The sequence below is a fragment of the Neopelma chrysocephalum genome, unplaced genomic scaffold (genome assembly GCF_003984885.1).
Source record: "Neopelma chrysocephalum unplaced genomic scaffold, ASM398488v2 Primary Assembly neopelma1_24, whole genome shotgun sequence".
Lineage (NCBI taxonomy): Eukaryota > Metazoa > Chordata > Aves > Passeriformes > Pipridae > Neopelma > Neopelma chrysocephalum.
The window spans coordinates 20,771,947-20,786,481 of record NW_020897693.1 but is presented as its reverse complement, the minus strand read 5'-3'; the positions used below and the strand labels follow the sequence as shown (position 1 = coordinate 20,786,481).

General features: G+C 42.0%; 1 protein-coding gene across 6 annotated transcripts in view; it reads right to left on the bottom strand.

Annotated features, from left to right (window-relative positions):
* Nucleotides 1–14,535, bottom strand: part of DPF3 (double PHD fingers 3) — a 142,358-nt gene that overhangs the window by 14,909 nt on the left and 112,914 nt on the right. For all 6 annotated transcript variants that reach the window (XM_027707426.1, XM_027707433.1, XM_027707408.1 and 3 more), the window contains 2 exons: nt 1,901–2,013; nt 524–605 (listed from right to left, as the gene is read on the bottom strand). In XM_027707426.1, coding sequence (XP_027563227.1) covers nt 524–605; nt 1,901–2,013 — 195 coding nt within the window. The remainder of the gene's footprint in view (nt 1–523; nt 606–1,900; nt 2,014–14,535) is intronic.

The following is a 14,535-nucleotide window of genomic DNA, read 5'->3' as shown; positions in this document are numbered from 1 at the left end:
AACTCCCTGCAGAGGTCATAACTACATACCAAACGTAATACATAAAATTCTCACCCTGCCAAGGCAGAAACGGATCATAGAGCAAGAAAAGTAATTCCTCTTAACCCAGTCTCCTGACAACAGACTCTCAGGTGCTTCAGAGAGGACCTCCCTGTCTGGGGTTTTCTCTCTGGGACTTTGACTTCTTAGGAAGTCCAAAGTCACAATTGAGTCCTGAGTCACAGGAGCTCAATTCAGTTGACTAAATTGAGGTGACCAATGACATGTGGGACATCCCAAGGTACCCATGACCCACAAAAGAGTCATGTCCTGGAAGAGGAGGTAGAGACCAGGCAAGATTGAATAGGATATCACAGACCACACTAGACCTTCACATCTTAATTTTCTTTCTTTCAGTGCTACTTGTCTCTGCTTTGCTACTGCTTCCTTAACCCTGCGTGGCCTAGATCACCTTTCTGAAATTCTTCCCTTCTCCACAAGGACTTCATTGTGATTTTTAAAGCAGACTTCCAAGATATGTTACCTTCTGGGGGCTCAAAGACTGGTGGATTCAAGCAATACATGTGATAGCCACGGTCACAGTCATCACAGAAGAGCAGCTGGTCCTGAGGCAGGGTTTGTTGAAGAGACAGTAGGGAAATGGGAAGAGAAAGAGAGGAGAAGAGATAAAATGATGTAAATTAGTCTGTTGCCAAGATGAAAACATAAGAATGGTAAACAGCAGTGCTCAGCTAGGAATGCAGAGCCGCGACACAGAGACTAAGAGACTATTGGGAGTGTAAAAGGCTACAAGCATCACATTTTGTGCATCCATGATGAACCACCATATTTCTGAGAAGCTGCAGAAAGCCCTTCTTATCACAAAGGCAGCTCAGTTTCTAACTAGAAAATCACTATGAGAAGTGGAGGACTTGCTTCCAAGGTGGCCCTCATGATGCAGGAGCAAAAGAGCTGTTATGCCAGGGATACGCTGTCCTAAGAGGATAGGCTTTGCTGGGCTCCACGGTGACCATGTGCTGGATCTCATCCCTTCAGAAAAAACCTTTTCCTTAGACAGTTCTCCAAAACTCAGCTGAGTAAATTCTTTGTGAAACAGATGGGAATAACATGACCACACCATGTGGTCTGCAGCTCTTTCATATATTTTGGGTGAAAAAATCTGCTCTGAAGTATGCCATGATTCTTAAGGCAGAACAGCTCCCTGGCTTCAGATGTCCTTATTTATTGCGAAAGCAAAAAATATCTCAGGCTTCAAATGTAGTCTGCTGTAAGGAATGTAGTGTTAGCTAATTGCCTCCAAAGTTCTCCAGCCGCTGTCAGTTCTCCCAGTTTCTCACAGGCCATGAAGGACCCTTAACATCAGATTTTAACTGAAAACCCCACAGAGAGACGTTTCTCAGCTGCAGGCTCTGGATCGTAGTTTGGAAATCACTGGAATAGGTGATTAGGTGAGGCCTAGCCATCCCAGTTCAAATGTTTTCATGTTTACTTAGTGTAAAATTTATGCCAAGAAAGTAAGGAAAATCAGGGACAGAAGAAACATACTTGGGTTATCACATATTCATGTCTACTTCTGACTGCCATATTGAAAATAATACTCTCTTGAAATACCCTGCAACAGGAGTTTATGACCCCCAGTTAACTTCTATTGAATAAGCATACAAACTACAAGTATCGCCACCTTAAGTGACCCTATATGATACTTGTGGTAAATTCAGACCAATGGCTGAATAGGGACACTTGGGAGAAGCCTATCTCTGCTCTTAAGGGTGGCTCTTCCTTGGAGATGTGTGGAAGTAGCAGTAAAACAATGACCCACACCACTGCCACATGCTCCTCAAGGATGGGCATGGGAGCAGATTGCAGATGCTTATTTGCATGAAAAGATAAATGAACTCACATCGTTCTCAGAGGTCCCACAAAGGCTGCAGGATTTGCACTCAATGCATTGCCACTGATAGGTTTTAACAGCCTCAGTCATGTTTGTGGTGAACTGCAGGCAGGTCGGGTGTCCTGAGGAAGATCGGAAACAACTGTCATTGTTAAGGCTCACTTATTGCTTGTTAATTAACCGGTATTAAATTTGGGAACAAAACACACATGGACATGGACTGATCACAACATGGGCTGCAACTAACAGATACCAAAGAGGAAAGCAGGCATTAACCCTTTCGCTGCCGGGCACAAGAGAAAATCAGAGTCATCTCCACCCATTCCCCATTGGCAAAGCATTTTTATTCAGAGCTCTTAAAAATGGTTTGGCTTTGAGTTGCTTTTTGTGCGTTTGCTTTTTGGTTTGTTTTTTTTTTTTTTGAAAGAAAACAAGAGAAAGGATGAAATCAGAAACAAACCTGATTTCAGATAGAGACCATCTGTCTTAATAGAAATTGAACTACAGTTTCAATTAGTGTTGTTTCGACTGGAACGAAGGACCTGGTGGAAATGAGGTTATTCTCCATTTCACAGCTTCCCTTCCTGGTGTCCAAATGGGTGGAGCAATTCTGTAAACTTTGCTTAAATGGAAGCAGTGGTGTAGAGAGAAGATGCAAGACAGGATGGAGGGATATAGCTTTTAATTTTTTTAAGAGCTCTGCCACTAAAGTTGGTTGGCACAGAAGAAACCAAATTGCACAGCTAACCTTCCAGGATCAAAACAAGAAACCAAAAGGAAAAAAAAACCCAAGCCAACTCCCACAATGAACTAAATGAAAGGAATAAAGAAGGGAAAGCTAGCAGAACAGTCACATCTAATTGGGAAGGACAAATTGCCAGAGTTACAACCCCCACCCCTACATGCGTGTCAACTCCAGCTTTGCAAAACAGCGGTATCACAGTAGCAGGGTCAGCAATGGGCTTTCTGGAGGGGAAAATGCAAACAAACAAACAAACCAAAGGTAGGATCAGTGTTCCTTCTGCAAAACAAAACAAGAAAAATACACCGCTGAAATAAAGTACTGTACTCCCAAACCACCCCTATCAGGCTGAGACATTGCCTAAATCACCTGCAATAAGCTACTGGTGGAAAGCCACATATTTGGCATCCCTCTCTGACACATGAAAGCATTAGTCATGACAGGGATAGTCAACTGCTCATCTATAGAAAAACTAGAAATACAGGTACACACATCCAGCACTACTGCCTCTTACTTCTAGAAACTCACACAGTCAGGCGCACAGGGTTTTTTCACCTCCAGCCAATCTGCTGTTCTTAGACTACAGCCAATGGGTACGAAAAAATCTTTTCCACTTCCACCGGCCTAAGTGCCTTTTTAAGAGTGGAGAAAGAAAGGCTGCTTCTCCAATAAGAAAAAAAGGCATGTCTATGGTAGATGTGGGTACAGATGTGCCATCTTCATTACCAGACCTATCAGCAATATTTTGCTGTGCCATCACACCACCCATCACCACCCTACAAGAGGTTTCTGTATTTTCTAGCTAGTGAAGCAAACAGTTGCTGAGAATTGCTGGATAAGGCAATAATGCTGTGGGCAATATATTTCTTTTATGTGTCCATGGTACTACCAAAAGCTGTAATAAGGATTTTTGTTCTCCAGTTATATTTGCATGGTTTTGATATGAAAACTAAGCCTGTCCAGCAAAGAAATGTGTATACATAAGTTATTAAGGAAATGGAATAGAAAATAAAGGAGATGTTTAAGGAGGGAAGGATCAATGAAATTGCTTGTATCACTCTTAAGCCTTTGAATAAAGAAATGTCTTGACAATGCTGATGAGCTCAGATGGGCTAAGAAGATCACCCGTGAAATATCAGCACAAAACAAGTGTCAGATTTTACTGAGAGTTATAGTGAACCAAACTAAAGTTCTGGGGAGCTTGAAACAGCAACTATGCAAAAGGAGATTTGACAAGATACCTTTTCTTCCTGAGAGGACCTCATATAATTTCTGATACTACCAAGCTAGCAGAACCTGACATGATACTGAAATGTTCCTCCAGATCTGATTTACAGTGAATGCAAACCTTATTCCAACACCAGTAAATAGAATGCATGGGGCACACTACATATCGGGAGGAATTCATCCCAGCATCAGAGTTGCTTCCAGAAATGTTGTACATTGCTGTAATATATCACAGAAAGCAACTCATACAGGGAGGTGAGTTAATCAGAGTTAAATAGTTTCAGTCACATTTGAAAAGAAACAGAAAGAATGGAACCAAACTTAGGGAAATAAATCACAGCTAAATGCATACACATCTTCAACATGCTCATTTGCCTGTGTACACATGTTTCTCATTGCAGAGACTCCAGCTAAGACCCCCTTTTCTCACACGACACAAAGGTCAGGTGCTGTTCGCTACTTTATCCATGTCCCTTTGCAGCCATCCCCACTCTCTTCCAGTTATCAGTCTTGACTGCCTTGTTACTCATTTGCCTCAAAAACACCTCTGCAGATCTTCTGTGCTGCATGTCTATTGATAGTGCCTCATCCTTGGAGTGATCCATCCTATTTTGCAGAGCACTTCTTAAGAACCTCACCTACCACAAGCCTAAAAGAAAGGGTCTCTTGTGGACTGAGGATTCCTTAGAAAATATTAATAGTATAGCAAAGGCCACAGTGGTTTCTTTTTACTAGCAATGAAGAAATATTTTGCAAAAATATACCAATTTATTCACTCCATTAGGCTCTGTCTCCCACTACTGTAACTACAAGAGTAGTGTCTGCATAGCTGCAGATTGGTCTCTGTTAATCCAGGGCTTATGCCATGTATAAGGCAAAAAGAATATCTCGTGCACATGTCTTTCTTAGGCCTCTAAGTCATATCCTTTTTTACATTAAGCAACATCCCTTGTGGTACCATGACCCTAACCTAATGTCATTGGAAACACTATTTTTACTTATGCCAGCAGCATGATGAGGCACTGTAATGTATGGTAAGCATGCCAGTAGATACATTAAAATTCTTTTTCCTTCCCTCCCTGCTCTCCTTCTTCACAATCTCTCTATATTCTTGCTACTTTTGCCAAAACCCAGTGTTTTACATCCTATGAGAAAATTCACACATCCAAGACTTCCTGAGGCAATGTTAGTGAACATCATCCCTGCTCCATATCACAGAACTTCTTAGCATTCCCTTTGTGCCAGAATACCTAAACACAAAGCCCCCTGTGGCAAGCTAGAATAGGTAAATTCAAATTCCTTTTTTAATTTTTTTTGTGTTGTTTTGTTTTGGTTTTTTTTTTTAAAGGCCAGTTTAGCCCACAAACAATTTTCTTTTACACAAAGAGCAGTCCAAAATATGGTTCAAGTTACAGACACTATGGTAGTGCACAAGCCAGAGAGTCTTCTTGCTTAAGTTCATCACTTATGTGGTTAAGATGAAGAAACAGTCTTATTTCACCTAAACTTGTGATAAACAGCATTTGCTATGGCAAAGGTTTGCAGCAAAGAATCTGCAGCTGGAACTCAGTTAATAATTCAGGTGGTGGCTCAGCCCTGGGAAACCCTGGATCACTTTTACAAGTAGGTATCAGCTCCACAGATCTAATAAGAGGAAGAAGTAACACATATTTATGGTGTCACCAAAGTCAATAGACAGACCTCTAAAACACATCCTGGGAGCAGTTCTGTTGAAGGAGAAGGCAATATGATAACATTGACAGTTTCTAATCTACCATAACTATTCTCTACCTAAACTTTTGCTATGCTACAATAGCTATAAACAACATAGACAATAAAACTTGCAGTGAGGTTTCCAACAGCTCATCCCTTTGTCTTAAAACAATATTTTAAAGTGTAGATCATGTTTGAAAGCTCCCTCGTCTTTGTCGAAACTCTCCTCTGGATCTGAACTCTGCAACTGAGACCATATTTTATAGTGACATCCGAGTTTCACATGCCACTGCTTTTCATTGTACACTATGCTCACCAGACATCTGCTCAGAGGAGTGGGGAGGTGAGCACATTCAGAGACCAATTCTTGTCTCCTGCTCCTGGTGCAATTGCAGGCTGATGAGAAAGATAATTTTAAAATAAATACCCTAAAAAAATATAAAAATCTCTTCTGCTTACACTGGCTGTATAACACTAAAGACCAAAACTGACATTAAAGGGCAGGAGCAATCTGCTGCTCCCAGGCACTCTGTGACCAGTGAAGGCCTTAGAATGGCTCATTAGTGCTTTTTCAATAATGGATTCTGCATCACAAGATTAATTGCAGTCATGTGCTCTGTCACACCCGCCACAGACTATTTAAGTAAACAATCCAATCAATACCCTTTTTGAAACAAAGGCAGAGATTATCTTGAAGAAAAAAATAAGCAAAGATTTTTTTTTATAACAAATGTGAAATTATTTATACAGAGTAAAAGGAATTTTGACCTAGTTTCCAATTCTTTCCCTTATCTTCACTATGTAGTGGTGGGTTTTTTAATCAATAGCATGATGAAAATTCACAGGGCTCCTGGCTATATTGCATCAGAATTTATTCCACAAACTATTCAGGTCTTTAAACAACTATAAATAAGTATTACAGATATAATGACCTATGTCACAGGAATCCCATCCAAATAATGGTAGTTTTACATGCAAAGAAATGGCATAATTTCCTCCTGCTAAGAATAAGGATTGCTGTGACCACTGCCATCATTAGACGGAATTACTACCGTTATGTGTACAAAAGAAGGGAAACTTGTAATTCTAATAAGTAATATGATTTTATGGTTATGATATAAAAATTTAACCCTCATTTGTTTGTCTAGGAAGGCATGCTTACAGACATGTAGTGTCAACAACAGATGGATTAGAAAAGGCCCTTAAAAACTCAAACCACCTAAGCACACCAAAAGGGTTGGCTCTGCCAGAATCCCAGGTTTGAGGACCTCAATGCTCAGAAAAAGACTAGACATTCCTAAGGCATGAGGATGGGAAGCTCTTGGCATTTTCCTGGCCCTTTCTATCTTGCAATGTGAAGGTGTTAAGGTGTAGATATATGCTTGCCTGCTAAAATGGAGGTACTCATGAACAGGAGCCCATGTTTGTGGGGCGAGGATCCAAGGCACCAGCTGCCACACTACCTCTGTGATATGGAGAAGCAGGAGTATTTCATTACAGAAAAATATAATGGCTTTTCTAGGGGCCAGGGCAGGGGTAGATGTCGGAGTCTGCAGGTGAAGGATGCTTGCCTCAACCACTTCAGCACAGGGCCCCGCTGAATACAGCTTCTTAAGTGTGTTCCAGCACTGCCAACTCTGCTAAAGTGAGTCCGAAAGGACTCAGTGGCTTCAGTGAATAGTTTAGTTGCTCTGATTTGGTTAGAGACCAACTCTCCTCTATTCTAATACGCTACAATGTGCCAGTAATTGTGGAAGAATTAATGCCTCTAATAACTGATTGATCTCTGAAACCATTCAGCTGTAGAAGAGCTTATAGTTCCTATTATTTCATTTTCTGGCCTATTGTTGCTCTGGCCAGCATGCACAGAGCTTAAACTGAGCCTGTAGAAAGTGAAGGGGCACTCTGCTGCATTAGCACTGTGACTGGCAGCCAGCTGCACTCTGGTGGAGGTGGTTTGCTTCTCAGTACTGCCAGTTCCAGTAGAAGAAGTGACATAAATTACAAGCACTTGCTCAAATATTCGGCACCAGTAGAAGAGAGCCTGCTTTAATTGTTCACCCAAGGGACAAATAAAACCCCTGTGCAAAAGAAAGTGGTTCAGTCCCAGTTGCAGTTTGGCAGGTGTAATTGGAGTCAATGGGAACTGAAAGCAGGACAAACCTGCGTTTGAAAGCAATTAGAGCCAGAGATTTTGAGGAAGTTAGAAAATGGTGGTATGTGGCAGGTGACACTTGCAGCTCACTCTCCTGCACTGGTCTGCTGCTCCTTTAGCCATACAAACACCAAAGGGCATGAGGAACAAAGTTAGCGAGCTCCTGCTGTAACACCCCTTAACTCCAAGCACTCCCCAGAAAATTTAATTGCCTGAGGAAACTCCACCCACCAGCTCAACTCATGCCCAGATTTGACTCTACAATGCCATATAATTTTCTCTGAAACAATCTTAAGCACCAAGAGCATCAGCTAGCACAAGGAACCTGGGTTACAGAGGGTACCTGAAGAGCAAAACTTGGCTCAGGCTGCTCATGTGCATAAACAAAATGAAGGATCTGTGCATACACAGACCCACATGCACCCAGGGAGATTAGCCACAGACAAGGCAGCAGAACTCCATCTGCCATATGGCGGCAGGAGGAGCTGGGTGGGATTCAGGGGTGACCTCTAGAGCATGCAAAGAGAGAGAAGCCCCGAGTGAGTTATTCTGGGTTTCCTAATGGTTTGTCAGTCAAATCATTCTCCACACACCATCCCCTTGGTAGTAGATGCCACAGATCTTACACAAAAGCTACTTGAGAAATCTTTTAAAACAATTTTACTGCAATAGATTTGTGTGTGCCTCTCCCTGTGTACCTGCTGCCCCTTCCTTAGCATGCACAATCCAGCCATACATATCTTAGCAGGGAAAAATGAAAAAACAGGAGTTACAGATTTTAAAAGCCTCTAAAAACTGCTGATAATTAACTTCGGTGCAGACCAATCACCACAGGGAGAACACCCTGATTTGGGCTGATGCTGCTGCATTTCTGTGCTCAGGTTTGCCAGGGGGAGGACAAGCCCTGCCAGGGTGTCTGCTGCTGTGTGGGTGTCCCATCTGTCCAGGCACACTTGCCCCTCCAAAGCTGAAATCTGCACCTCTATTTCCATATCTCCCAGGGGTTTGGGCTGGGGCTCAGTCCCATTCCTCTGTCTTCCTCTCTAAGGCCAAGCAGTGGGGATTCAGACACACCTGACACACACTGCTCAGTTCACTGCAAAGATGCTGTGAGCCCTGTGCATTTGCAACCTGTGGGATCAGAAACAGCCCCCAACTGTAAAGCCGAAGGAGATGTCACATGCCCCCATGTCTCATCTCAAAACCAGCCAGCACTCAGCTCCCTCTTCTTCCAGACTGGCCCCCATTAACCACCGTTGGCCGCTAGACAAAATGGCTATTTCTTGCCTAAGAAAAATAATGCAGAAGCACTCAAATAACCTTGCACTGAGGCATCAGCTTGTTAATGCACTGGTAAGTCATGCCAGCACTGTACAATTCCTGGGGGTGAATTAGGTCAGAGTGACCTCCAGAAAAACCACCAGGCTGCATCGCTGAGTGCTGCATTATGGGTAACGATCTGCTAATTGCCAGGAGGCACTTGGGCTGCTTACCAACACCAACAGGAAGGAAACCTGCCTGCAGGCACCGCACGGACTCCATATGCCAGGGACATAGCTCCTAATAACAAGAATAAACCCATTTATAGAACATGAACTGGCCAGGAGGACAGGCACGGAATGTTAATGCTGCCAAGCTGTACAGCTCAGGGGGGTCGGCTGTGGAAGACACTCAGCAAGGCTGCCCACGCATTGAGGGGCAGGTTTTGCATTTGGTTGCACAGTGAAGTAGGGGTGAGATGAAAATGCAAGAGTGGGAGAAAGACTGCTTATCCAGACAAGATGAATCACCACAATCTGGAAAGCCAACATCCCCTTTGCCCCAGGGACATTTTCGTTACCCTTCAACAAACTGCAGTGGAAAAAAACCTCCGGCACAGCTCCGACCTCGTCGCTATGCACTGCAGGCTCCCCAGCCAGGCCAGCTCACACACCACAGAGCTTTCAATCAACTGGCAGGCTCACTAAACCCTTTCAAAATGAGCAACCAAGCAAAAATACTTGGTCATAAACACTAAAAATAGGAACGGAGGATTGGGTTTTGTTTTGCTTTTTAACTTGGTGAAGCCAGCTCTTCCTAGTGCATTAAATCCACCTCCCTGGCAGCCCATTTAGAACATGTCCTCCCCCCTGGGAGAGCCAAAATCTCCAGCTATAATGAGAGGAGTGGGATGGTATTTAAAATGCTAGGGAAATGGCAGCCTGAATAGCCTTCCACGAGTGGCGTTGCCTTTGTTACCAACCCCTCCTCCCCTCCCTTTAATATAACAGGGACTCTGCTACCTGCTTGAACACACATTTGCTGTCCAAATACCTGGTCCTTCCTCAGTGTTTCTGATGTTAAACTGCCCTACTATCACAGCCAGATAGATGGCAGCCTGCCTGCAGGGATGCCCAGTGCTGCCTAGTGCTCCCATGATATCAAAGGAGCATTCAAAAAGACTCCAGTGTTTTCACACAAAGTGTGTCTAAACTGGGCTGGTGGCAGCAGTGGATGGGACACATCATTTCCCCAGAGCACTCTAACAGGGGCTTCTCAGCTGGGATTATGAGGGAAAGTGTGACGCAGGCAATTTGTCATGACATGGACACCTCTTCATTTAAAACAGGCCATATTCACCCTGTCAGTTCAGAGAGCATCAAGACAATCCCCACTGCACCACTGTGGTTCTCCTCAAGCATCAAGGACTGTGGGAAGAACTTCAGAGGTGATCTCAACCATGAGCCATGAAACAGTCATCCCATAAAATCAACTGTCAGTTGGAAACAGGATAGGCTGGGTTTACACTGATGAATTAGGGAAAGGAAAGGGATAAAGGGGAGAGTGTTCCTAATCTCTGGACTAAGTTTCTTTCTAGAAAGATTAAGGAATGACTCTAGACTAATTCCCTGCCAGCACAGTTCTAGAAATTTCAAATCAAATGGCAAACTCCAGAGAAATTATTTAAATGTCATCATTTTAATATCAAAGAAACTTAACTATGCAGAAGACACCATGCCATTGTATACACAGTGACCTCATTGCTGTTACATGAGGTAACATATCATCTAGGTAAAGAAATTCAGCACATAATGGGTAAATGGTTGATAATTGATGTGAACATGCTGAAAATGCAAGAGGTCTGTCTTTCTCACACAAACATAATTTACACTATTGCTAATGTAACTGTATGTTCAGACATAAGTATAACTGCCTTACTCAACAGAAACAAAACCAATTTGAAGCAAGTTACTTCAGTCCCTTGTTAAGTTAAAGAATTAAGTTAAAGAAATCCTTTCAGCTGCCAAATAGGCAATGATCCCCATGCACACTCTCCACTGTTTGTAATGCAGTGTCAGAAGCTGGGAAAATCCCATCATCTACTGATTTTATTCCTGTTTGGTTGGGAATTTTTAAGTGCCAATAGAGATTTCATCAATAAGGCAGTCAGTTTTCACTTTTCTGTCAAAGTCCCAGCAACATCAATGTCCAGAGGAAAGTAAGAGCTATAACTGCACTCTGCAAAGCATCAATAGTGCCGTAGGAGGGAGTAAAATGTCTTTGTTTACTCTCTAAAAAATGCAATTTCTGGGTGATCTAAACATCTGAGTGAAGGAGTGAATTTGAACAAAGTAGTTTCAGTCAAAAGCAAGTGGGAGGGGAGGAAGGGTTAAGAGGTGGCAGAGGGAAAAGACTGATTTTTCATAAAGGGTGAGTCATTTTGTGCCAGCATCTCATGAACAAAAAGTTGGACTTTCATTTTGGAGCAGTACCTTGCTTCAAAAGTGAACTTGATGGAATTGTTTTTAAGAAAGTTAAAAAATAATTACAAATGAAATGTTTCATGCAGGCCTGCACACACTTGGCAGTGGAAAATGGTCATTTCATTGAGAAAAAGAGAACGCGTTTCATTTTGAAGGAGGAGGAGAACCTCACCATGGTCCTTTTCAGTTCAGTTATTTCAATGGCCTTTTTGAGTAAATGTCCAATAAAATACTGCCAGAGATGAAAAAACCAGTAGGCTTTTTAAATTTGTTTTTCAGTGGAAAACCACCAGAATAAAATCCGTGATCTCTTTCCTCAGGGCTCACCAGACCTTCCACTCCAGATTAGCAAAGTCAAAGTGCAGGCCATTCCTTAACCTGTAACAAGTGAATTGTGCTGCTCTAACCTACACAACCAATACTTCATAAGAGCTAAGTATCACATCAGATTAAACAAGAAATGAGCTAGTTCCATGATAGCTGCACTGAGCCTAATGCGGACTAGTTCTTCTTCACACAATGCCATACTCAAAAATATGTAAAGAGTCATAGAGGAATATAAAGGGTATGGATGTCCTCAGGAAATTAATCTCGACTTTTTTCTTTCAGCTCACTATATACTTTCAAAATTTCACCCTTAATGGAAGTGAGGAAGGAGTCTTGGAGAGCTAGTTAATGAAGAGGTTGACCTTGCCTTGCAAGGGAAATAAAGCTCTCTAACTCAGGAAAGGTCCTCTTCTCCATAGGAAGGACTATCTGGATGTTTGAAGAGTATGACACCAATCTAAATTCAACCTAGAGAGAGTTTGTGGACAGTTAAGAACTCTTCTAAGCCTCCAGGCTGATGGGCACATTCAGAGATACAGTCAGTATGGAAAGACCTGGGAAGAGCTGGGACCTGTTCTTTAAGACGCTTAAGTACAGATATCCCAGCAACAGATAAGACTTCTGAGCCAGAATCCGCTGCAGAATGCACCACACTGTAAAACAAGTTGTTAAGCCTGGGGAATGGGTTGGAAAAACTTTAGTATTGTTTTACATATTTAAGCCACTCCCAGAAGAGCACTGATGTGAAGGAACTATGATTTGTACCAACAGGAAAATTCATTTCTCAAAGATAGGCTGAAAACCACTCCATGTAAACTTCACTGCACAAAGTACTACATGAACTTGAAAGCTATGTCACACTGGCCTACACTAAAATGAAAGTACCCCTTTAGTGACAGTACGTCTTTCCATTTCCCATCCAGTGACTTCCTCTCACCTTGAAGAGCTGGCCTCAATACTGATTCCTGAAATCATCGTATGAAGAAGTTAATGGCTGTTGGCTAATGACAAAAATGCAAATTATCAAGCTAAGTCTTCAGCAATGCTTGATTAAAGTATCTTCAGCATTATTTAAAATCTCTAATCTGTTTCAAAAAAGGAGTCTGTATCGGAAAGATTTGGTCATGTTCATTCACTTCTTGCAGTCCACAATGAAGTCACCAACACCAGGATGCTTAACAGCAAAGACTGAAGAAACTTAATAAGGGGCTTCAGTCCAAGTAAAAAATTACTCTTAACACCTGTACAAACCTAGATATAAACTAGGTCTTACTGAGAATTGATTATGGAAGGTGAATAGCACTGAGAAATGAAACCCCACTCAAAAAAACCCCAAACCACTCAGCATTTAGACTTTGCCTCTCTGAGGCAGGCCGCAGTAGTTCTAAGAGCTTCAGCCCACTGCCCAGCTTCAATGTTCAAAGTCTATTGCCTTTTCCATAGCAGTGCCATTGTTGGTTTGTAGATCATTTAAAGTTACCACAGCTGTCTTAGGCAACATTAAGCAAAACTGTTTCTAATTATGGATGGCAATATTAGCCACAACACTATGCTCCAGAAATATGTGGTTTTTTAAAGGTAAATGCCATCCTTCTCCCACCATGGTCCACCCACCGTGGAATCATGAGGAATTACAGGCTGCAAAGACAAAACATATGAAATAACAGATGAGATAGTGTAAGTTTCTAGCACACAGAGCAAAAGCCTTTGTTGAAACAGCAGAAAATGCAGTCAGGTCTTAAAAAATATATTGGTGAAATTAAGATGCCACAGATGGATGGCTCTCATCTTACATCATTAAAATCAAAGATAGGACTTAACTGTGGCACATGTCCAGCTTTAGTGCAGCAAACAAAATACAGTCTTTATACAATAATTTCCAAGGGATAGTGGAGATCTTAAAAACATCAAGCTACAATTTGGAGAAACCCAGACAAAGCTAAGGGGAGTAGTCATTGCTTATGTGCTCTGCTATACATGCTTTATGTAGTTGAGGTCTTACTCATCCATCTTCAACACCATGAATGGGACAGAATACTGAGAAGTCTATGTCGTTGCTAATGAGCATTAAAAGCTTGGTTTCAGAGACAAAGTGTTATGGGGGCTTTTTATCATTGGTAGGCTGATGGATCTAAATACAAGCAGGGCTCACAGATCCAGGATGCAAATTTTTATCTGATTGCAGGCAAAAGTTTGGAATAAATCTTAAAGTAGTGCAATATTCTAGTTCAGGTTAAAGCAAATTAGCTGATGCTGTTTTTATTCCACCCAGAGAGCTCAGGATCCCAACCCTCAGCTTTGCCAGCCTTCATCTCAGTCTTAGCCCAGGGAAACCTTGGTTTTGGGGGCACCCATTTACTTCCACAATGCTAGCAGACATTTTTACTCGCTCCTGCTACCATGTCTCACTCTCATTGGCAAGAGCCATTCTCTAAATGGGAAAATAAGATTTATTTATACCAGCATAAATCTGCTCGGGGACTTAGGGAACAGTGGTATTTTTTTCTGTTCAGATAATTTCTGCAAAATTAAAATTTTGTTTAGAACATTTCTATTTCCAGGTCTGTGGCTTAAAAAAAGAATAAAAAAAGTGCATCCCTCACACTGGGGACAATGAAAATGACAACTAAGAATGGGAGATGACCTACTGAACAAGAAAAGTGTACTGATGCCTTTTCCTTCCTTCCTTCCTTCCTTCCTTCCTTCCTTCCTTCCTTCCATGCATCCATCCATCATA